Source organism: Neopsephotus bourkii, unplaced genomic scaffold (assembly GCF_033783945.1).
Source record: "Neopsephotus bourkii isolate Nb327-2 ecotype Australia unplaced genomic scaffold, CSIRO-AGI_Nbou_v1 NB_1526, whole genome shotgun sequence".
Taxonomy (NCBI): Eukaryota; Metazoa; Chordata; class Aves; order Psittaciformes; family Psittacidae; genus Neopsephotus; species Neopsephotus bourkii.
Genome location: NW_026902002.1, coordinates 2258460 through 2283136, shown reverse-complemented (window position 1 = coordinate 2283136; position 24677 = coordinate 2258460). Strand labels below are relative to the sequence as shown.

Genomic DNA, 24677 nt, shown 5'->3' with positions numbered 1-24677 from the left:
CAGAAACCTATGCACAAAAACATGTTGTTGCTAAGAAATGTGAAAATAGAAAACAATAACATGGCTCCTGCCAGGGTAATAAAAGTGTATCAGCGTTAAGTGTGCTCTCTCGCACAGATCGCTTGTTTGTGACAGTAAATTAAGTACTGCAAAAATGGGTACAGTTTTCTCTGTGGCCATTGATGCTTCACATCATGGAAATAGCAAACGTTTCTGATGGCTGTTCATTACCCTGCGCTTGAGAGGGGAGCAATCCATTGCTGGCTCCATTATTTCCATGACAGCAAGGAAATGATTATGGGAGGTTTAAAAATGAAAGAATACAGGAAGGTTAGATGGATCGAGCCTCAACAGTCTGTTGCCATTCACCATGGTCGATGCTAAGGCTGGGTCTCTGCGGGACCATGCTGTCTCCAGAGTGATGGAAAACCAGGACTACCTTTTGGTTACAGCTAATTGCCGGTTCATAAACTGTAAAGTTTGACCTTCAACGTCTCCAGAAAAGCTGATTTGAAGCATGACAGCGTTGCAGCACAGCTCCTCAGCCAGGAGAGCACTTGAGTCTCTGCCATGGGATGGACAACACAGAACCAGTCACAACAAAAAAACAGGTCATAAAACTATGGTCACAAAACAAACCTGCCCTACGAGTGCACCAGTGCAAAGCAGGAAAAGGCGAGAGTCTTCCCAGCTGCCAAGAGCCATTTCTATCCCAACAAACAAAATTACCTTGGCCTGATTCAGTCCTTTCCCCAGAGGAAAACAGTTTGGTTTGCAGCTATCATGAGTAGATTGAATGATTGAAATGTGACCAAAGATGGGCTGGGGAAAGGAAAGGGGGGAAGAGGGGAGAGGAGGGAAGGGGGGGGGGGGTGACCTAGGAAATGGGCCAATGTTTTACCCTAATGGCCTGCTTTTCTCCATCTCTGACTATGTCAGGAGTTAATTGTCTGTCCTTACCTCCCATGATGTGTGTGTGGTGGCGTGATGGGTTTATTCTTTTGGAAGCAGGCTTGTGCAGTGCTGAACTCTGGCACCTTCTTGGTTAATTCAAACCGCAGCTTTTTTAAACAGAAAGTGCAGTGACGACTTCACGAGTGGCTTTTTCTGAATGAACAAAACCATGTCAAAATGCTTTTCAGCTGTTAGCAAAACAGCATTTTTAATGAATCTCCAAAGGTTTTGGTAATTGAGCTCTGTGTTGAAGAGTGTGTGGTCTCTTGGCTGTACGCTCAAGGGGAAAAAGCACAGGAGAACCCATGGGAAGCAATGCTTTTACATAGGAGTGTCAAGCACATTGAGGAGGTGCTTGCTCTGTGCTGATCTCTGCCCTGGGGTGGCTGTTCCGGATTTAAGCTGACTCAGAGGCTGTTGCTGAGCTTGGGGACTCTCCCCTGCCTGCTCACAGCAGCAGGGCTGCCTGGGCTCTCATACATCAGTGAAATGCCTGGATGTGAAATGGGCAGAGGGAGATTCAGGAGTCAGAGCCAGGGCTTCTGATCATGTCATGGTGGTGGGACCGGGGACACTGGTGGGGTGCTGGGCACTGGTGGGGGTGCTGGGCACTAACAGGGGTGCTGGGCATAGCAGTAGGAGACCCACTCGGGGCTTTTCTTTCTCGCCACAGCCTGAGTGCTTTCTGAGGGTGCCTGTGTGGCGACCTGCCCAGCCATCGATCTCTCCAGCAGCGTGTGAGGATTGTGTATGAGAGGGTCGAAGCCTTGCTAAAAATCAGGCTGCTGGTTATTTCTTATTTCTGCACTATCTGCAGGATGTGGTGCCTGTTCAGAGGAGGAAATTAGCTTGATCTGGCATGATGTGCTCTTGATAATGCCCTGGTGCCAGCACGCAGCTGCTCAGCCACTCTGCAGTGGTTAGAGCTTGCTCATCCAAGTCCTTGCTCCAGTGTTTTCACTGACATCATTAACTGGGCTAGGCTGCAATTCCCTGCCCATCCTGTCCTCCATAACACCATGTGCTGGCTGTGCACTTGCCCAGGCAAGTGCCCCACCAGCCATGGATGTTTCCAAGTCTTGATGGGAAAGAAAACACCAGCAGAAGGGCTTCATATGGAGGGCCAGGGCTAGGACAGGTTTGTCAGTGCCACATCTGGCTAAGGGCATCCCTAAAGCATTTATTATAGAGTCCTGGAGGAAACATGCAGACATGAATCATCAGGGACCTTCTGCTGTTGCCTGTTCCTCCATTTCTTACACTGACCCCTGAGTGGTACCAAAGGCAGGTTGGGGGGGGCTGTGCAGCCGTGGGGCTTTGGCTTAATAAAAACCTGGTGAGGAACCTGCAAGATAACAAAGCTGTCACTGTTTACCCCACAGTTAGGAGTTAAAGAAGAAAAAGCGTACAGGGGAGGTGAGAGACCAAAAGCGCACAGAGGCTGCAAGTGAAACTGTAATGTTCATGAATCAAATTAGCAACTAGAAAAAACTGTTGTGGTAGACAGATTTTAAGGAAATTGGAGATAGGTTCCAATGCGACACTTTTGGTTCTAATTGAGTGCAGAAGTGGCTTGATGCAAAACAAAACCTTTCAGAAATGACCTCCCTGTGTTATCATGCAAGCTAACTGGGAAAAAAATCCATCTTACTCACAGCAAGTTTGTTTTTACTCATCTTGTGCCTCTCAATTACTTTTTAATGGTCTGCATTGAAAAGAAATTCCTGTACGCACCCTTGGGAATATGAAAACACCCAAATGATAGCTCATGATTTACTAGGATTAAAGTATTATGTATGCAGGTGTAGCACGTTTCAGGTTATTAGTAATCCAATCTATTTTTTATGACATTATGGTGTAATTTTCTGTATGAAACTTCAATATAAGTCTTGAGCTGTATCGGAACATAAACTAAAATGTTCCTGACTCTGTCACTTTTCATGGTCTTTACTTTGATTAATAAATGCAACAAGAGCTATAACGTTCTTCAATATGAGGCTACAATCATCCTTCAGTCAGAATGTGTCCCTCAGCTTTTCATAACTTCTCACATCAATATGTAGGGCTTACGAAGGAGCAGCAGTTGGATTTCATTGGAACGGAGCACATACGTCTGAAAGGACCTGTGGAAGCTGATCTCCATGCCAAGGAGCTTGGTGTCATGTGCGGAGAGCTGGGAGCAGAGGGGAGACACGTACAGCAGAACAGCATGTGGATTTGGCACCCCGAATTTCAGACAGATTTGATCTTACCTCACTGGGCACCTTACTCAGAAACACTGTTTTTCAAATGCACCCCAGGTCTGGGGTGGAGCTGTACTCTGACCTGCAGGCTTCCATAAGAAGGGAGTCAAATTCCAGTAACAGACTTCAGCATTTCACTCAGTAACACAATTCTGTAGCCACAGAGTCTTCAACTCATGACAGATTTAATCCAAACTCAGGCCTCAGGATGCAGCTGGAGTGCAGGCAGGAAGGAAGGATGTATGCTACAATTTCCCATCCCTGCACAAGCAGCTGAGTGGATTTTGCCTTGCCCTTGGCCACCAGCATCAGGAGGAAGCTCCTCCACGTTCCCTCTGACCTGTCCTGCCAGCACTGCTCAGGAGCCCCAGCACCACCATGCAGCAGCCACAGAGGGAAATAACTCACAGGCTTCTCAGGTTGGTCTGGTTTATTTCTGAATTATTCTTTACATTGTACAATATATAAAAATACAGAGTACCCCAAAAAATTCACAGTGTCTAAAGGCAGTGATTACAGTCTAGGTCACCTTTATACTAAAGTACCATCAAGTTCAGTTGCATAGGAAGGGTGATGTGCCTTCACAACAGAGTTCAGTAATACTCTCCAGGTTTTGCTGTTTTAGGGCAAGCATTCTGTGTTTGCATCACAATTTCCCATGATCCAGTATTGCATCTGTCACTCTCCCACCTCAACTACAAGCTAAATCCTGTCATTTCCATCACACATACCATTCATCTTCCCTAAAGTGTTCTCTGTGGGAATGCTTCTAATTAACCGCATTGCTTTTAGGTATGCACAGGTTTGGATGTCAGCTAGGGAGGGGTGTGTGGATGGAAACCGCACTGGCATGCAGCTGGCTGGCTTTTATGTTGTTTGACGTTCGTTACTAAAAAACATTTTTGCTTCTGTTATTAATGGCCCATCCATGCCGACCTCTGCTTGACTCCATGGCATGTGAAGGAACAGCATCCCGCTGACGGAGGTTTCAGAACTAGAGGGCAGTGTTAATACTTTTCATGATCAGATTTGTTTAAAACCAAATGGGAGCTGGGAATTGCAGAAAGCCAAATGCAGCTCTTACAGCACTGAACCTTCTCACATAGAAATTTACAGCTGAGGCTGGAGGCAGATCAGGGAAAAAATCAAGTTTGAGACCCAAACTTGTGTCAAATGCTATTGAGCACTTACTTAATTTTGTGGCTCTCTAAATAAAGGGTTGTTGGTTTTGCTCCTCCAGCCAGGGCTAATGCAGATGCTAACATTTCACAAAGGGCCCAAAGGAGATATTTCCAGCTGAGACAGGGCAAGTACCAGAAGCACCCAGCTCCAGAGGGGCTTCTGTCCAGTTTTGAAGGCTCTGGCAATCAAAATTTGTGGATTTTTCCACCTACCCCAAATGTATTCTTGAAGCTGCTTGAAGTTTCCTCCTAACAAGCTTAAGGGGAAGATTCACCTGTTCGAGTTTGGGCCATGGTCAGGAGGGCATTAGAGTGATCTGTGGGAAAAAAAGTCCTTCAAACCCAATTTACTAGGTATTCCTCTGTACTCCAGACAGCTCCAAGGGGTGCTGTGCCCTGTCATGTGTGAAGGCTGGCTCATGGGAGGTAACAGGGCGAGGAATAGATGCAGAGCCTTGGCCATGAATGCTGGAAGCTCCAAAGACATCCATGGCACCAGGTACCTGACTGCCATGGGCTGGTGGCTTCTCTGGGCCCCTGTGAAAACAAAAAGCCATGGGTTTGCAGGGTTCCTTTTCCCTAAATTTGGTACTAAAACCTTCTAGTGCGATTATAAAGCAAGGCTTATTATGCCGATCAATAACTCAGAAGGCAATTGCTATCTTCTTTAACATGGAAGTTGACATTTTCTCTGTCCTAATGGATGATGTCTTTTGGCTAATGGTACAATATTTGTTACTCCTACTTGCTATTTCAATTTTCTTTGCGCAATTAGTCCCTACTTGTAATTACAAAAACAATAGAGTGATGATACATGAGAGATATGGGAGGCTTCTTCAGAAAATATAAGCAGTAACGGGAATATTTTTCTTAATCATTCTTAACCAGAATGATTTAGGGGAGGATCAGCATTTCTAACTAGAAAAATCAATTTTCTTTTCAATTAAAAAAATTATATTTCATTTACCTCAAAAGTGTTGGGGCTTTTTTTTTTTTAAACTAATGGGAAGGATGCTATATTTTTATGGGTTTTTTTTTCTTCATTTTGTCCCTGTGAATTTGAATACCAGCACTGCCTTTCTTATTCTAAGTTTCCTCTGCAGGCATTTTGTTAAATATATATATTGTGTGTGTATATATTATAAATATATACTGTATCTATCCACTGATAGATGTATACACTATTACAAAAAAAAGAGTAAGCTGTTACACAAACTTTACATTTACATTTTTTTTATATATATATTTTTATATATATATATAACTTTCCCCCACTATATTTGGTACAAAGAATAAATCAATCTCAGTGGACAGCAATTTTCTCTCCAGGTGGGCTTAACAGAGGATTAACACTGGAGGCATCAATTGTCTGCATCAGACATGAACTCCATTCCTACTCTGTCGATTTCAAACCAATCATCTCACTTTCCAACTGTAAGGCATTAGGAACAGTGGTGGTAAGACAATACAATTTCTTCTATAGTGTCTGTACAGTTCATATGTTTAAGAGCAGCCTGGCTCATATGCTGAACATTCAAGTGCGCCTTTAGAGCAACAGCACCTCTTACACTGTGGTACCATCATCAGGTGGTTTGGCACAAGTTATTTCTGGTGGGTGACAGCTGATCAAGTAAAGCCCAACAGCAGTGGCACAACACAGCCTGGATAAGACCATAATGCACACCCCATCTGGAGGGAGAAAGGCAGCCACTTCCATGGAAAAGGAAGAATGGCCTAATTAAAGATGTTTCCGCTACACACTTGGCTGTAAGATCTCGATCGTATTTTACATAATGTATGTCCGAATCCTATCCAAAGGGTTTGCAGAGAACCAGTGTCGCTAGACCAGCACAGGAACTGCCCAGGTTCCCCTTCTCTGTCTTAGAAGTGAAAGAAAAAATAGAGAGAGAGCAAGATGAGTCTTTTGGAAGCAATGCTCCTGAACTAAATGCATTTCCAGTGCACTTTCAGATGGCCTTATAAATAGGAAATTTTAGCAACTTTAACATCCAGCTGCAGGAGCAATTCAAGCTGCTACAGATATTACAGACCTGACGATCAAGGTGCTGAATTAACCTGGATGCAAGAATGTCACTGTACCTGGTGTCATTAACCTGCCATGCATTAGCCAGCTCATAAAAAATGCAACCCTCACATCCCATTGACACTGTCCTTGAAGAACTCACACTCATGCAAATAGTGAGTAATATGTGTTTTGTTTTTTTTTTTATTGTGCTCTCTCTTCTCTCTCCTGGATTCTACTTTCTGCTCAAATGGAGTCTACAGACCCTTGCTGTGATTGCCAATTATATCGGAAAGGGCTGAATCCATTCGGATGGCTGGTAAGAAGAAATGGCTTGATGAAACTATAACCACAGGCACCACTCTCAAAGCATCTGCCCTCCAATAGCCTACAAAACATGCCCCTCCTGAGCACAATGGAAGTAATGACCTATCTTGGTGAGCTGAACATTTAAATAAATTCAGCTGCTACGCGGCACATTGGGGAAAAAAAACACGCAGTTGACATCATGTTATTCTGTGAAGCTGAAAATGGAAAAATGTTGAAGGAGGAGGGGGGAGAGAAAAAGAAAGGAAAATAGGAAATTACAATGATTGCAAAGTTTGACTTGCTCCCATCCCCCCAAACTCCTGCTGCAATTCTGCCATGTACATAGTAATTGCAGAATGTATCAATACAAGGAATCTTCTGAGGGGGAAGCTTGGAGATGGCTTTGATTTCACAACGGCTAGAGTAATCTGGGGAGCCAATGTTTTTTTATGAATCACATAAATTAAAGCTGGGAAAATCCCATCCTGATAGTCAAATGTAATAATTTTCAACCCCTGGGCTATATACTTGTTAGAACTACTTTAAGTCAGGATTTTCTGAGTTGCTGAGGGGCCACGGAGGTCAGCAAGGCAGGTGATTACACCATGAGGCACAAAGGCATCACTCCTCAAATGGGATTTAGGAGCCTAGGAAGAGCCTCCCTCCAGGTGCTGGCTCTTGGCTCTCCTACCCTGGTAATCCTGCTTCAGTCCCACAGCTCCCACCGCAGCCATGCTGGCAGAGGAGTTAGGGCCACTGTGCGTACTTGGAGGGTTGCGACAGGCTGCTTCAGGCTGCAGCAGGAGCTTCAAGGTCTGCACCAGCTCCTGACCCCACTGCTTCAAATGTGAGTGCATCTATTTAAGGGCACCTCTCTCTATCTCAATTCCTCTGTTCTCCCTATTTCACCCAGTGAATAGAGCAGAAGCAGGATGAGCTGCTAAATTAGAAAAACAACTGCTGAAAATGAGGGGCACCACTGAGCCTAAGGTGTCCCCAGGGCAGTGCTAATGACCTCACTTTACTACAAATATCCCTACAGCCTTCAATCACTGCAAACTGAAGTTGGACAAAGTAATTTAAAAATGGGAGGCCTCTTTATTCTTGCCTTCTGGTCAAACCACCATAACACAGGCTTACAGAACTGTGTTGGCTTTTCCTTGCAGTAAAAGCAATATACTTGTCACAGTCTTTCTTCATTTCCTACTGGCTGCCTACATGAAAGAGCTGAGTACACAGCCCAAGCTGGGCTTCCAAACAAGCAACTGCAAAGGAATAGCACTGAGAAACGATCGGTGCCAGCTTACAGCGAAACCTGAAATAAAGCGAAGCCAAACGGGACTGCCAGGAACATGGCCAAATCAATGGCCACGTACAGGCATGGCAATTGCTCGAGTAAGATGCACACAACAAAGCCAACCTCAGGACCACATGGAGCTCATGCGTGTTTCAGGGTGTACTTTTATCTCATGCTCAGTATTGCGACATTCTAACATCCTTAGCATCAGGAGTTCATTATAAATATTTAGAAACACTGAATGATAACAGCGGTGAACTTGTCCACATTGCTAACACATTGGATGTAATTGTACATTAAGCACCAGCAATAAGTTTCCTTTTTGCCAAACAAACAATTATGTCAGACAAACATCTGGTTGTAGACAACATGGCTTCTGCATCAAACTAATACAGTTCTTGTAGACACAGTCACACACATACACAAAATTACATTTCAAGGCTGGATATACTGTTTAATAATGCTACTGCCCCAGATCAATAGCTGCAGCAGCATTTGTTCATTGGGTTGGTTTTTGTTCCGAAAAATTAAAGAGATATTGGCAAACAACGCACATTACTCAGCTGTGTTACTATTTCATAGAGTACTGACTGGAAGACGCTGTAAGAATGTGCAGCAGACTTTCTGGGTCATGTCAGACTATGGAAACATTCCGTACAAAAATACCCTCCCTCTGAAAAGTCAGAATTATTCACTCTTTGAAAGTAAATGAACTAAAAATCAACAACGAAACAAGAGGAGAATAACCAGCCCAAAGCACAGTGACTTCCCACAAGAAGAGCATGGCCTTGAAAGTTGCCTTTCCTGGCAGACGGAATCAGGATCAAAGCTAGAACAAAAAGAGTTAACATTTGTCTCAGGAAAAAGAAAAAAGGAAGAAAGAAAAAAGTCCATGGCTCTTGCATGGCAATCATCACATCTTTTTTTTTTTTCCAGCGAGATAAACATCTTTGTTTGTTAGGCACTCCAAGTTCACATCTCCGATGTTATTCCAACATTTACTTCTCTCAGTGTCTCACTGCCTGTATAATTTTCTTTCAATTAAGACTGGAAACATTCTGGAAAGCTTCTTTGTGTAATGCACTTTGTTTGTGTGTTGTTTCTCATCAGCTGAACTGCATATTACCAAAGAAGGCTGCGGAAAGTATTTCCTGTAATATGAAAAGATTCTGTTGAAGATACAGGGAACACTGCCCTAGAAAGTCGCTTCTTTTTGTTTGTTTGTTTTTCCCAGAAACATAAAAAAATGAAAAATTAAAAAAGGAAAAGAAAAAGAAAGAAAGTTGTTGGCACGATGGAGTCCCGCTCAGCCTGTCTCATGAGCTGTGTGTCATCCAGTGCACCATTGCTACCCTGTCTCAGGAAGGATGCGCCTCACACTCCTGCCCCAGGAGATCACCTCTTACCTTGCTTAGAGTGCACCCACATATTGTGTGCTGCTGCATGGTGGCCACTGACCCAGCACACAGCCACCTCCTTGTGACAATGTTGGCCTTGGACAACAACACTGATGTTCCAGCCATAAACAGTTGCAGTAGTAAGAGCCATCTCCAGCCAAATATCCACAAAAGCACTGCAGAATGGTCCATATGTGGTTTTGTCCTTGTAAGGAGATGTGCTGTTTACAAGAAATACAATTAACCAAAGGAAAAAAAAAAGACCCTACTGTACAATATTTACATCTAGAGGCTGAGCCAGTATTTGGTCCATAAAATCAATTTAAAAAAAAATCATATAGGAAGTATCCAGTCCTGTAGGATCTGTCCATCATCAGCTGTTGGTAAAGGTCCTTCCAGGGGAGGCCTCAGGCCTGTAGTCATATTTATTCAGTGTACTGGGATAATAAGTTGTTGTGTACACATTGGTTTGCTGCAATGGGTAGAAGTTGGTCCTGTCATCTGGTATCAAATTGTTCTTGTTAAGTGTCTGTAAAAGAGAAGAGGACATGACAGGGATGGTAATGGTGTCACATAATTACTCTTTACTACCTGCAGACACCTCCCTCTCACCTGCCTTCTCCATCAAGGTCTTGGTTGCAGCCACCACCTCCTTCCCTCCAGCTGGGAGAGTAAGACAGTACATAGTACTCGGTATGGGACTAGTCTGCAGGGGACCACAGCTCCTGCCAGGTCTCCTTTGGTGGACCTGTGGTTAGCTACTGCTAGGGCCAGAACCCAGAGCCTTCTCCAGAGACCTGGATTACCCTGGTAAATGGCATGTTGTCTAAACATCATTGTCACACAAAACCATGCTGGGCCTACACCAACGTTGGTGACAAAGGGCAGCACTCAATCTAATCTCTTCCAAAATGCTCATGTTACAGACTGCAGCTCCCTCTCAAACCAGTTGCCAAATGGCAGCTTTTTCTCTTTGGAAGAGCAGGTGTGCATTTACCTGATCTCCATCTCCATTGGTAGATATCCAGGTTTGGACCCCCCGATATTAAGTGTGTCACTTCTGTAAGCTACAGTATAAGTAACAAATCATGGTCACTTTTGGAAAACCTAAAATGACTTAAAAAAATCAACAACCATGTAACAATTGTTGGCAATAATAACATAAAATTGAGAGCCACAAATGCCCCTTTTACCATAAAAATTTAGAATTTTTTTTTCTCCCTCCCCTTTTCCACCCTCCTTCTTTGCTTTTTGCAAGAATTAATATTACTCTTCCCACCAGCAAGCAGGTGTCTGTCCCCTTTCATCAGATTAAAGCCCGTTGCTATGCCGGCTGTTACCTGTGTACAAGGATAAAATCCCATTTGGGTGTACGTGCAATAATTTGATGGAACTTTCTCCTGCATCTTTACAGTCATTTGCTTTCTGTGAATTTGGCTGAGGAACTCTTACGACCATTTTTTCAACTAACCCCTAACTTAAATTTCTTATACATATCTCTAGCCTATGCTGCTCCTACATGCACTTTTAATGGTTGTTATGCAGGGAACTCACTCCTTTGATCTGGGAGTCAACACTACTGTGTTTGTTACAGCAGCCTCATGATCAGAGCACAGCACATTTAAAGAGGATATGAGCATCTCTCCTGTCTGGAGCAGAGAGATGGAGAGGTCTAAAGAGGTAACTAGCCCTGGCACCTTAATGGTTTTTCTGCCACAACCCGATGCTGCTGGGGGAGCCACTTTAGCTTGGTTCCCCCTTGAGACAAACACCTCATACCTGACCCAGCTCAGGGCAAGATGAAAATTAATTAACTAATGCTTCTCCATGAAATACCCACCTCCACTGGCTTTACCTGACTCATGTAACTTCAGGCCCCTACACTTCAGGCATTGTGGCTCCATCGATAAAAATTGCCTTCTGGGGAAGTCCCTGTTTCCCCCCAGCCCTGGCATCACTGGGGCAATGTGCCAACAGTGGGTGCTTAACTCTCAGGAGACTGCAATTAGCAGGGTCTCACCCTGTGTACGTCCCCTTTGCACAGTCAGGGTGTAGCCACTGACTACTGACTGCTGAAATAATAACAGCTATCCCTAGGCTCAAAGAGAATACCACAGGCAGTACATTTATCTCCCAAATTCTCTGCAGTTGAATAATTTTACTGCATGGGGAAGGGAAGAGGAGGAGGATAAAAGAAAACACTTTCTTCAAATCCGATAGCAGACTGATAGCTGCTGCTACCCTGGGAGATGCAACTCCCAGTTTCATGCAAAATGCTAGGAGGAAAGGCTTTCCTGTGGCAAAATGACCCTGGCAAAGAAATTCACTAATTGCTGAACTGCTGAATAACTTTTCTGGATATGGGTACTACCTGAAACATCTCAAACATAAAAACTGGAGGAGACCCAGCCTCTTCCTGCTCTCACCGTAATCTCTCTCAGCCTGTAGTCTCCAAAATAAGCTCACGGTGTATTACTTGTAGGAAGCAAGGAGGAAATTGTACAGGCATGCTCAGAGTGACAAATATTTCCAAGGAATGAGAATTTGTGCCTTTTGATATGAAAGAAAGAATGGAAATGTCATACTTTGCTCCCAGCCACCCAAAGAAATATAAAAATAGTGTGGGCAACAGTCTGCTGCTTTGTGCTGGAGGCTGGGAAACAAGGAAGCCAGGCTTCTGCTGTTTGCTATGCTTCCTTGGGAAATCCAATCAGCTGCTCTGTGCCCCAGTGTCTTCTGATCCAGCTTGGTAAAAGCATTTGAGATCCTCTGTAAAAATGCACTTTCCTATGTGCTGCCACTGAGTACCTGGGGATCTCTGGCAAACACCACAGTGACTGCTGTTTCTTGTCAGTGTCTCTAGCCCAGGATACCCACTGCAGTCAATGTAACCTCATAGCAATGGTCCAGCCCAGCAGGACAAAAAGGCTGATGCCCACTGCTGCAGTACTTGGACTCTGTTGAAGGTGGTCCAGTGTCCAGGCCTTATCTGGGTCACTTTTTGGAACAGTTAAGATTCATAAAATGCCAGGGTTACAACCTCTGAAATTTGGTAACATCAAAATCCTGACCTAGGATTAGGAACATCTTGATCTGAGGACAAAGACCTCAGGACTGCACATTTTTTTGTCTTTCAATTGTAAAATCTGTATGTTTCAACATATCCCATGGTGTTTAAAACTAGCCCTTTACAGCAGACTTAGCATTTAATTAAAACAATTTGCATTTTTCCCTTTCTCTCTTGTCTTACTTTCATATAACATTTAATTAAGAAAAAACCCACAACTGCTCCTTTGCTCTTTTTGGTTTTATTTTTGATGGAGGGTTTATATCTTAGGGAAAGACCTTATGAAAATGGTTTAGCAGAATTTATAATGCAATTAGCTGCACAGAATTTATCTCCAGATATGCTGCCATGGCAGTACCGTCCTAAATCAGCATGATCAATGTGCACTGCCTTAACATTTCCCCACACAAACTTACTGCCTGTCTCATTTTAATAAATAGATTATTAGGTTCTTTGGCACTAGAAATTGGTTGATGTTTTGAAGAAGGGAAATGAGGCAGCAGTGAATTTTAGAGATGTACACACACAGTCATGCATGCACTGCAGGAGAAGAGGTTAAAACTCTTCGGTGGTCTACTGTGCTCTTTTACTCATCTCTTTAATGCTTGCTCTCATCTGCAATTCCTTGCTGTGACAGAGATGGTCAATGACTTTCCCTTTGGAAGTCATTCCTCAAGAGCTACATGGGTTATGCTGTCAGGGTCAGAGCCTCCTGACAACTTGAACGCGCTGGAATTATTGTGGGGATGAAAACAGCATGCTGTGCCCATATGTATTCCCACCAATATTTATCACTCCCAATGGGAGAAACCGAGAGTCATCACTACCACACAAGTACAGCTGATCAGAAAAACACAGACCAGCTCCTACAGGTGCCTCTTCAGCTACCTCTGAGCCAAGTCCCCAGCATTACAGTGGCCAAGAAACGGTTGCTGAAGACAATGCCCAATTAGTCCTCTCAGAAGTGAGAATCTTCCTGTGCTTTTGTAGAGACTTACATATGGCTGCAGTAACTAAGCTGACTAAAGCAGTACTGTGAGCACTAGAGCTCAGGCTGCCCTCACTAGAAGACTCAGAGAAGGAAGACTTGATTTACTGCCTGAGCTCTTCTGCACTACCATCTTGCACCCTGCAGGGAGACATGTCAGTCAGCTCAGCACTCACCAGACCTTACTGATTACACTTCTCCTGACACTCAGCCTGTGTTTTCCCCTTCTTCCTGCCTTCTCCCTTCCATATCAAACACTAACACCTCCCCTTGCCATCAGATTAGATCTGATTGCTCAGTAAGCCAAAAGCCTGACCAACGTTTATTGCTGAAACATCACTTGGTGCATAATCTCTGTGCCTTACCCATGATGTATTTCGAACACTGACAGAAACATATTTCAGGCCCTCATTTTGGTCCTCTGCCTTGAGAAGAAAGAAACTTCTGGTAGTTGTGCATGTATAATATTCCTCATAAAAAGTGAAGTCAGGCCCTGAGCTAACATGAAAACCTGTAAGACCTGCTTAGAAGAAGTGCTCCATTCAACCAGTAACTAGAAACTCAACATGCATCAATCAAATAGTTTTACCCACTTCCTCTCTTCCAGTATGAGCCATGCCATCCTAGCATATTTGACATCATTTATTCCTTCTGTATTGTTCACTACTAACCTCAATTTAAGAACCTATTCGCTGAAAGTAAGCCATGAGCATGCACTAACCCAACCAAGTGGATCACTCAAAGCAGGCACACCTTCAACTGCTTGCTTTAAAAAGACCCTTTATTATGCTGCGCTGGCATATGACTAATAAAAAATTCTCTGACCCAGAAACTCTGCTTTGCTAGCAGGGGTGTTTTTAGATGGACTAAGATGAATATGGTTTTAAGAGAATGTAAAACAGGATCAGCTTTCTCCATTTTGTGTGATCTGTCAAATAGTTAAAAGGTCCAGTATTGTTGCTGATAAATCGCATGTCTATGCCAAACACAACAGGATCCTGAGTATCTAAATATTTACAGAAATAGGTAAACAATTTATTATCACACTTACTATTGTATTAGCAATTAGTTAGAACTGGAAGAGTCTGAGGAAAAAGTGTATAGATATTTCCCCTTGTGTGCTGCTCTGCCCCCTGGCATTCATACTGGAGGCAAAATACAGACATGCACTCACAGGCTGTTTCTCCCAAGGTAGAGCCAAGTGTTGGATGTGTTAAACATGACTGTATTGTGCCATGTGCATACATTTACTTTTGCTCAGCCTTCTCCATTGATATTTTTAGCCTAAGTCATCATTCAGATTTTCCATTTGTTACTTTTTCTCCAGCAATGCCTTGCCACTACTCCCCCAAATTCTGCCTCTGCTCCAAATCATTAAGTCATAATCCACTGACCTACTTGCTTACATACTCCCAGATGAATCAAAACATCTTCATCCATAACAGTGTAGGACTTTCAGAACTAGTCCCATCCTACAGCTGCATGTATAAGCTGTATAAACATTTCTTACACACATAAACAGTTCAAGTGTTTCAGCTTTCAACAGCCACAAAAAATTCAAAATCTATTTAGAAAGATTAGCATCTCACCACCCCTGATTAAAAGGAATTCCATATAGTTTTTGAGAAGCTAAAGTGAAAGGTATGCTTTTAAAAGCATCTGATACACATACAACTAATACCAAAAGATCATATTTGAAAAGTCATGGCAGTCAGGTGAAGTTCCTGACTAAAGGAAAAAGGGAAATAAAACCCCCATTTTCAAGAAGGGGAAAATGGAAGATCTGAGGTACTACAGACCAGCCAGTCTGACCTCTATGCCCATTAGGGTCACAGAGCAGGTTCTCTTGGAAACCATGCTAAGGCACATGAAAAACAAAGGGGCTGGTGACAGTCAGCATGGCTTCACTAAGGGAAAATCCTCCCTGATTAGTTTGGTGACCTTCTATGATGGGACTACAGAACTAATGGATAGAGGCAAAGCAATCAATGTCACCTACCTGGACTTGTGCAAAGTATTTGACACTGTCCTGCACAACGTCCTTCTCTCAAAACTGAAGAGACATCAATTTGATAGGTGGACCACTCGGCAGATAAAGAACTGGCTGGATGGCAGCATACAAAGAGTTGTGGTCAAAGGCTCAATGTCCAATTGGAGACCAGTAACAAGTGATATCCCCCAGGGGTCAGTGTTGGGACCGGTCTTGTCCAACATAGAATCCTAGGATTGTTAGGGTTGGAAAGGACCTTAAGATCATCAAGCTCCAACCCCCCTGCCATTGGCAGGGACACCTCGCTCTAAACCATATCACCCAAGGCCTCATCCAACCTGGCCTTGAACACTGCCAGGGATGGAGCATTCACAACCTCCCTGGGCAACCTATTCCAGTGCCTCACCACCCTAACAGGAAAGAATTTCCTCCTTATATCCAATCTAAACTTCCCCTGTTTAAGTTTTAACCCATTACCCCTTGTCCTATCACTACAGTCCCTAATGAAGAGTCCCTCCCCAGCACCCCTACAGGCCCCCTTCAGATACTGGAAGGCTGCTATGAGGTCTCCACACAGCCTTCTCTTCTCCAGGCTGAACATCCCCAACTTTCTCAGCCTGTCTTCATATGGGAGGTGCTCCAGTTGCCTGATCTTTGTCTCTGAAATGGACAATGGGATTGAGCGCGCCCTCAGCAAGTTTGCCGATGACACCAAGCTGTGTGGTTCGGTTGATACGCTGGAGGGAAGGAATGCCATCCAGAGGGACCTTGACACGCTTGTGAGGTGGGCTGATGCCAACCTCATGAAGTTTAACCATGTCAAGTGCAAGGTCCTACACCTGGGTTGGAGCAATCCCAGGCACAGCTACAGGTTGGGCAAAGAAGAGATTCAGGGCAGTCCTGCGGAGCAGGACTTGGGGGTGTTGGCTGATGAGATATCGAACATGAGCCATTAGTGTATGCTTGCAGCCCAGAAAGCCAACCGTATCCTGGGCTGCATCAAAAGAAGCATTACCAGCAGGTCGAAGGAGGTGATCCTGCCCCTCTACTCTGCTCTCGTGAGACCTCACTTGGAGTATTGTGTGCAGTTCTGGTGTCCTCAACATAAAAAGGACATGGATCTGTTGGAACAAGTCCAGAGGAGGGCCACGAGAATGATCAGGGGACTGGAGCACCTCCCATATGAAGATAGGCTGAGAAAGTTGGGGCTATTCAGCCTGGAGAAGAGAAGGCTGCATGGAGACCTCATAGCAGCCTTCCAGTATCTGAAGGGGGCATACAAGGATGTTGGACTCTTCATTAGGGACGGTAGTGAGAAGACATGGGGCAATGGGTTCAAACTTAAATGGGGAAAGTTCAAGTTAGATATAAGGAAGAAGTTCTTTACTGTAAGGGCGGTGAGGCAGTGGAATGGGTTGTGCAAGGAAGTGGTAAATGCTCCATCCCTGGCAGTGTTCAAGGCCAGGCTGGACAGAGCCCTGGGCAACATGGTTAGTGTGAGGTGTCCCTGCCCATGGCAGGGGGATTAAGGCTCTTTCCAACCCTAATTATTCTGTGATTCTAAGAGCCATAAAGTAGTTCGCACAGGCTGACATGCAGTGGGCAAGATTTTCTTAATCTTCTCACTCAGCTTTATGGAGTTCAGCATTCTCTTTCAGCTCCAGATCTTCTTTTCTATTCTGGCACTAGCATGGGGAGAGTCAGCAAGTTTCCCAAGAGTTTTTTAGGTTAATCTTTACCAGCTATGCAGTACCACAGTTGCCGTGAAGTCAGTGAGCAGGGATGACTTCCCCCAACCTCATAGTTTCTCCACTGTTTCTCTGCCAACAGGTGCAATTTCAGTTCTACCACCTCTTACCATGACACTTGCCTCTTTGAAAAAGTAAAAGGAACAACAAAAAAATTGGGTGACCTTCCTGGGCAACTTCAAACCACTCTGTCTAGCATTTGTTCAAGTTATCATCACATTAACATCCTAAGAGGCTGAACAATGCAGTGCACACATTTCCAGTGGGCAGGACTCAATCAGAGATGTGTCGCCTGTGCCAGAACTGCATAATAGCACTTTCCCATCTTGCAAGATTGTAAGATTGTAATGTCCCAGTGCACTACAAAGAAAAACTTGTCCTTTCCTTGATCACAAATAGAGCACAGGCACTACGGAACTGAGGGAAACAACTCCAATCCCCACTAACCCTGGGCATCCACTGTTGACACAGGCAAAAGTCTAAAATCAGGGTCCAGGTAGCAGACAGCAACTCTGCTCATTCCTCCTAGCAATATCCAAATGAAGCCCCTGTGCATCCTACATCCTGCCTCTGCACAAATCAAGGCCAACATTCCCACTGAACTCAGTCTCACAATCAGCCCTAAAAGAATTGAGGTAGCTTTTCCAATTTTCCTTGGAACGGCATCTAACAGACTTCCTGTAGCAACAGTGGGATGGCCATTACTCCCCCTTATTCCCCAGGAAAATGGAGGAATAAGGGAGCTGCGCAATGATGTAATGAAGCTGAGAGCCAACACTTAGGTTCTTTTGTGCTCCTTTTAAGTTGTTTGTTTCTTGCAGCGAAATCAGATGGAGCAAAATGCCTTTTCAATGCAGATCAGCTGTTTTATGGTGTTAGACATGCCTTCTTGCTAAATGATGCTACTTTTTGTGTTCTAGGAACATTAGCCAAATGACTTGGGGTTGTGGAAATATGTTAATATTATGAAACTTTCCCCACAGCTTGTACATCTCTGGAAGAACCAAGGCAGAGATTTCAGAATTATACAAACCAATAAATTGGGAAATAATTTGCATAATAATTACATTTCAACAAAACAAACCATACAACTAAAATAACCTCTTTTGGCAATAACTGACACCAAGAAAGTAAATGATGTCTGGCCCACCCACATGCTCTCTTTTTTCTGATCAACTGGATGCCACAACACTGCTGTGCCTCTCAAGCTATGCATTACAAATGATCCTGGAAAGACAGAAAGTTGCCAGGAAGACCTTATGAGACCCATGTATTTACCACAAGCTAAGAGTGATTTTTAAGAATTTACTGATTCTTCTTTCTGATCTTTCCTAAAGATTTGCTTAGTGTCTTACACCAAACAAACTATCTCATCTGATGCTCTTATAAAATCTCTTGAGTTCTGCCTACACTGAAGTCAAAGGTAGCAGTGGCCAGGGTTTAGGTATTGAGTGTTTTCTGATGAATTCAATAAGGGTGTTTGTTTGCAGGATTTACAGTGAAGTGTAGATGTACAGATGAGGAACCTAATTTCTACAGAACGTTTTTGCTCTCAAAAAGAGATAACAAAATATCCCACTGGGACACTAAAGTCATGACTGCACGTGATTTTTGGATGGAAGCTTACCATATTTTTAGACTGGAAATTCTTTGTTCACTGCTATTGGTAAATAAATTAAACAACCCCCAAATGACGGCAGCATCTGTAGATGTGCTCAGGCTGACAATGGAACTAACATTCAATTATAAGAAAACTAATAGCTACAGTTTTCTATAGCTGTTTTAAAATAGATATTTTATCCTTATACTTAGGAGGGAGTGAGGTTATATTACTGCCATTTTTAACTTATAAAAACCTTCAGAGTTGGTAACACAAAGGACCGTTGTCAAAAGATGTTTTCATACATCTCTGACTTCAAGCACATAAATAAGATGACAAACTGTATATAATAGTAAAGCAAACTGAAGTGAGTTCCTGCTTAGAGCTAAATCCCAGTCTAAGTATTTTTCTGAACTGTAAATTGAAGTCCAAGGAGTTGATGGAAATCTTCCCACTGGCAAGTGCAGGTGTCTAGCCTAAAGTTTGCTATTTATCCCTGGCTTGCCAGTAATTTGGTGGTGGCAACACCCGTGACACAGCTCCAGACACAAAAGAGAAATTCAAGGCTGCCTCAATCTGCTTCCCAATATAGCTGGTGCACAGGATATAGCAGACATGATCTCAGCTGCGTGGGAAGATGTAAACTGTTTCCCTGCTGCACTACTATGCCTTGGTGTATGCCCTTCCTGGGTGCCTCATGTATACAATAGTGTTACTAAAGAGGCTCATCAGTTGAGCTACAGCACCCATCCTTGCACATAGTCTAGTACTCAGACTAACTCACCAAAGGTATAACCACTACCTTCTAAAACTAAGTTTAATAGAATCATAGAATCATATAACAGTAGGTTGAAAGGGACCTCAAAGACCATCTGGTCCAACCTCTAGGGAAGGCATGACCTAGACTAGATGTCCCAGCACCCTGCCCAGCCAAATCTTAAAAGTGTTCAGTGTTGGGGAATCTACCACTCTGCTAGGGGAGATTATTGCAATGGCTCACTGTTCTCTTTATGAAAAATGTCCTTCTTGTGTCCAGTCAGAATCTCCCCAGCAGTAACTTGTGCACATTACCCCTTGTCTTTTCCATGTGTCTCCTTATAAAAAGGGAGTCCCCATCTTCTTTGTAGCCACCCTTTAAGTACTGCAATATGGTGATAAGGTCTCCCCTGAGCCTTCTTTTCTCAAGGCTGGACAAGCTCAGGTCTCTCAGCCTTTCCTCATTCAGCAGGCTTTCCAGTACTTTGGTCATTTTTGTGGCCCTTCTCTGGACCCTTTCCAGCCATGTTTTTTGTATAGTGGGGACTAAAACTGAGCACAGTATTTCAGGTGTGGCCTGACAAGCACTGAGTAGAGTGGGATAAATAGTCCACTAGAGCAACTGGGCTATACTGGCCTTCAGCTGATGGCAGCTAGTAAGGTCACAGTGACCGTCTAGGTCTGTCTGTGGAAGGTAGTTCTGACTGCCTCACTGCAGCTACATTGAAGTGGGCAGCCCTGAGTTTTCAGATGGTCTCAGAGCAGCTTATTCTGCTGGATTACTAACGTAAATCATGCAAACCTGGTGCCAGCCCACAGAGCTACACTTAGACCGAGAATTGCAAAGGTGGAACTGCAGTGGTGAAAAAAAAAACAAACAAAAGAGTAAAACTAGAAATAAAAGTAAAACCTGGGCCTAAATTGCCATCTGCTAATTCCAGTCAGTCTCTTATAGTCTTACTGCTTTCCAAATATCTCCCACCCTCTAAATAGATGCTTTTTGATTATTTTCCTCAAGATTGCTTTGTTTTCTCACCATGTTGCATCTCACCTTGTTATTTCCTCTCTACATTTATAACCTCCTCAGGTCATTTTCCATTATTTCTATACCAGTGGCTGTTTTTTTGACACACCTCCCAGTTTAATATCTTCTGCTGGTTTAATTAACACACTGACTGCACCCTCTCCAAGGTCATTAATGAAGATATTAAATAAAGCCAAACCTTGCATTACTGCTTGCAGTGCCCCAAACAACTCCTCCCCGTAGCTCCATATGTTCCCATTAATGATTGCCCAATGTTCACAGTCCATTAGCCAGATCTCAGTCTCTACCGAAGCATTCCAGTCCAAGCCAATTACTATTTACACATCTCCGATTATTTAAGACACAAATACTATCCTCTTTTCTTCAGGTGTATGCACCAGTAAAGCTACATTTTTAACCATCTGAGAATCTGCCCTTATGCAGCTCAGCCTTGTGCTTTCTCTTAATTCTCTAACGCTGAAACTGTGTAAAAAGTGATTGTGCTTGATTTATTCCTGCTTAGCTTTAGGTCCTGGCTCAGCTGTCAGTTCAGCCCAACCACCTTTCATTTCATCACAACACGTGACATGTTGCCACTCAAATACTAATTCCAATTTGTCTACATATTAATACTGACACAGATTTGTTTCAATGAGTTTCCAGTGATGTAACTGAAAGTATAGTTGAGTCAATCCAACTTGTTTCTTCTGTTTCCACTCTCTTATATGGCCCTTACTCTGGCGAATTTTAAAGACCAAGTAGGATTCAATACGCTTTGCTGAATAGGGAAGGTCAAGGCATACTCTATCAATTGTGGGCCTGTATGATTACAGATATTTTGTCTTATCCCAAATCCAACTGGTGTCTCCCACACAGACTTACTGGAGCTACCTGTGTGACTTTTGTGCTTTGGACTTCAGTAGCTTAATAATGACTCTATTAGCTGGGAGGAAATTGTCCTGCTTCCTTACAAATGCTTTGGTATTACCTTTGCATTTAATGGCACTAGGGGTTTGCCCAAGATCCATGGTATTTATAAAGGTAATTGGAGTTGTTCATTAGCTGGTTCTCAGAGACTGTGGGATATGGTCCATATAGATTCCTTCTTCCGCAGATTTTCAGTTCTTTCCTTTATTCACATGCTTCGTGCCAAACCTCAGGATGATAGTAGAGCTGACTTAATGAGGATTCCCCCAGATACAGGGGAATGCAGGCAGAGCTACTGCTGCTTACCCTACGCCGAACCTATTGTGAATATATAAATGATGCATCAGGCAATGGATGTAAGTTTTGCTGCAGCTGGTGCAGCTTGTGCTGTGGTGGCAGCCAGTACATCCTGAGCAGCTCTGAGCTCTAAACTGCTCTTTAGAACAGGGCAGTCATGGTTCAGGAAAGAAACAGCTAAGGTATTTTGGCTGTTCTCTCTCAGAACTGTCAAACTCATTCTGGACATTGAGCTCTAGTTCTGAATACTGATACAGCTATCTTTATTTTGTCTGCATGCAGCTCAATTTCTTTATAATTCTATCTAAAAAAATCCATTATTTGCTAGTGGAGCTATTCTAGGAGAACAGCGAGACTGCTCCCCTCCAAGCATACCACAAAGGTTACAAATTTTCTGGTATTTATTATCTAATATTGTCCTCTCCTTTTTCTTCAGCTCCCTGGCTCTTTCATGGCTCCCTTTAAACTCTTCTGTAAACACATAATTAATTTTTCCTGCACATCCTGGCAGTGCTGAGGATTTCCCAGCTCAGCTAATGCACATAACGCTGCCAGGCACGGCTTCGAGGAGACAAGGAGGGAAGAACCATTTCAAGGACCTGGACCAAGGGAGAACCATTAACTTTCAGCAAATAAGCCTAGGGTGTATTTTGGAATATTCTTCTTCAGACCAGTAGAGGGAAGTCATGTAAATACACAGCAGTCAGTACAGTGTGATTTTGTTAGTCCCATTCCTGCAGTTCTTTTTCATTTAATTCTCTTCCTTCCAGCACAGGTGGGTAGGGGCAGATACGTGTTAACCTCTGAGAAATCAGGAAAGGCAAAAATTGCAAGAAAAAGATAATATCCATTATTAGATCAATTAGTGTAGCTGGAAAAATCAGATAAACTTTTGAACACACCTCTCTATCTTCAAGTCTGAAATAGCAGCTCACACTTCAAAAACCTGCCAGATTTTTCCAACTATATTAATTGATCTAATTAAAAACAAAACAAAACTTGTCTGCCTATAAACCAGTCTTGCTGTATCCACAGATTATCACAGCTGTAGTAACACAACCTCAAAGGAAGACTAGTCTGAGCATCCAGAATGACTAGCTCAGCCTGTAAGGAGATAAGGCATGGAGGAGATACACCTGGTTGTACAAGCAGGAGAGAAGGCTGAGTCAACAGAGAAAAAAAAGACAGGATGAATGTGAAGCATGTACTCCCAGTGTCACTTAAAGATTCTCAATATGGCTTAAAGAGGAAAACAAAGTCATCCCGAAAGTTGGACTCTCTCAAAATGGTGGGGGAAAAGGAACAATGTGGATTCTTACCCCATGGTGAGCAGCAACAGCCCTGCAAATTAACGGAGGGTTTCTATTAAAAGTGGATGGAGCAGGAACCATTTCCCATTGGGAGACCATTGTGAGCAGCTGCTTAGCATCCCAGAGGGAGCAGGAGCAAAGTGACATTCAGTTCTGAATTGGCAGCTTCTTCTACTCTTACATAATGTATTGATGAGAGGGAGATATCTGTGACTTGCACACAGCAACCCACTGAGCCACTGCTGTCATGGGCTCAGGACACCTCCAAGAGAGCTGTCACTCTATATGCACAATCATCCTAGGACAGCCACACCTCCAGGCATGCTTGACTGTTCAATTTGACTTGACCCAATGATAAAGGGGAGAAAAGACACTAATATATTTTGACTGAGACGCACCACTTAATCCTTTTTTCCCCCATCTGTAAGCTCTTTTGCTTTCACTTCCTAGCAGGCATTATGTAAATTGAGAGTTCCCTGAAGTGATATTTGCAACTGCAGGATCATACAAGAAAGGGCACAATGCTCCATTGCCAATACAACCCCCTACCCCTACTATTCTTTTTCAGATAATACTATACTCACGGTAAGTACTAAAAATATGTACTCTACCATTCAGGCACTTAATGCTCTTAAATGCCACTTTGTTCAGGGGAAATAGTCTTTGTTAAGCATGAAATCCCCTAGAAACAAAATTTATGTTTCAATCTGATTTACCATATATTTATATATATATATGTGTTTATTTTTTCCAGCTGAATACATCAGCTAAATCTCTCTCTAAAATGCCATACAGCTAAAGCAAATACTTAAGGGAGGCTGTTCATAACTTACTGATGATGTTGGGTATCATCATCTGCTAGCTTATGTCTGAATTTTATAGCCACTTCCTGGGGCTTGGATGATGCACAGGAAAAGGGTCACCAGGAAATGAAAAATGCATATATCACAGGGCTATCAGTGTATGTGCTGTGATCACTACAAATAAATGGATTAGCCATTTTACTTGAAGCAGCAACATATCAAATTAAGCGATAGGACACTGAAGCCCTAAGTTTTCCATAGCAGAGAGAAACAAACATCCTCAGAGACCAAGGCTGACTTAGACATTCCTCTAGGGCACTTGACAGTAGTTAAAATTCATTTAAACTTGAACCACTGCTCTCTCCTCACTATAAAAAAATAGTGTGATTTGCAGCAGCAATGACCATCAGCAGAGAGGAACATTTACAGTACATACAGGGATCCACTTTCCTATACCCTGAGCTTTATTGTTTTTTTTCAGTTGTTGAATGCCACACCAAACACTCAGCCTCTTGCTTTATTCAGAAGGATTCTTCATCCAAAGACAGAATTGGTTTCTTTTCCATAACCCTCGGGGTTGCTATTTTATGATCATGAATTATTTGGGATCAGTAATGAAGTACGGATTACAGTGTCTGGAGTGCTTCACAAGGGGTGTATGCTCTGCACTGTTGTTTGATTCTCAAGAGCATCATTCTCACTTTATTAAAAAAATATTCATTATAACTTATAGGGAGTCCCAATAATCCCCCCATATATGCAG

At 43.2% G+C, this 24677-nt stretch overlaps 1 protein-coding gene across 6 annotated transcripts in view; it reads right to left on the bottom strand.

Annotated features, from left to right (window-relative positions):
- Positions 1-3609: 3609 nt before the first annotated feature.
- SEMA5B (semaphorin 5B) overlaps positions 3610-24677 on the bottom strand; it is a 281602-nt gene continuing 260534 nt past the window's right edge. For 4 of the 6 annotated variants that reach the window (XM_061370066.1, XM_061370069.1, XM_061370065.1 and 1 more), the window contains one exon: positions 3610-9933. In XM_061370066.1, the coding sequence (XP_061226050.1) occupies positions 9778-9933 (156 nt within the window). In that variant the 3' untranslated portion in view covers positions 3610-9777. Of the gene's footprint in view, positions 9934-10401; positions 10472-24677 lie in introns of all 6 variants that reach the window. The other 2 variants (XM_061370071.1, XM_061370070.1) reach the window with 2 other exon arrangements.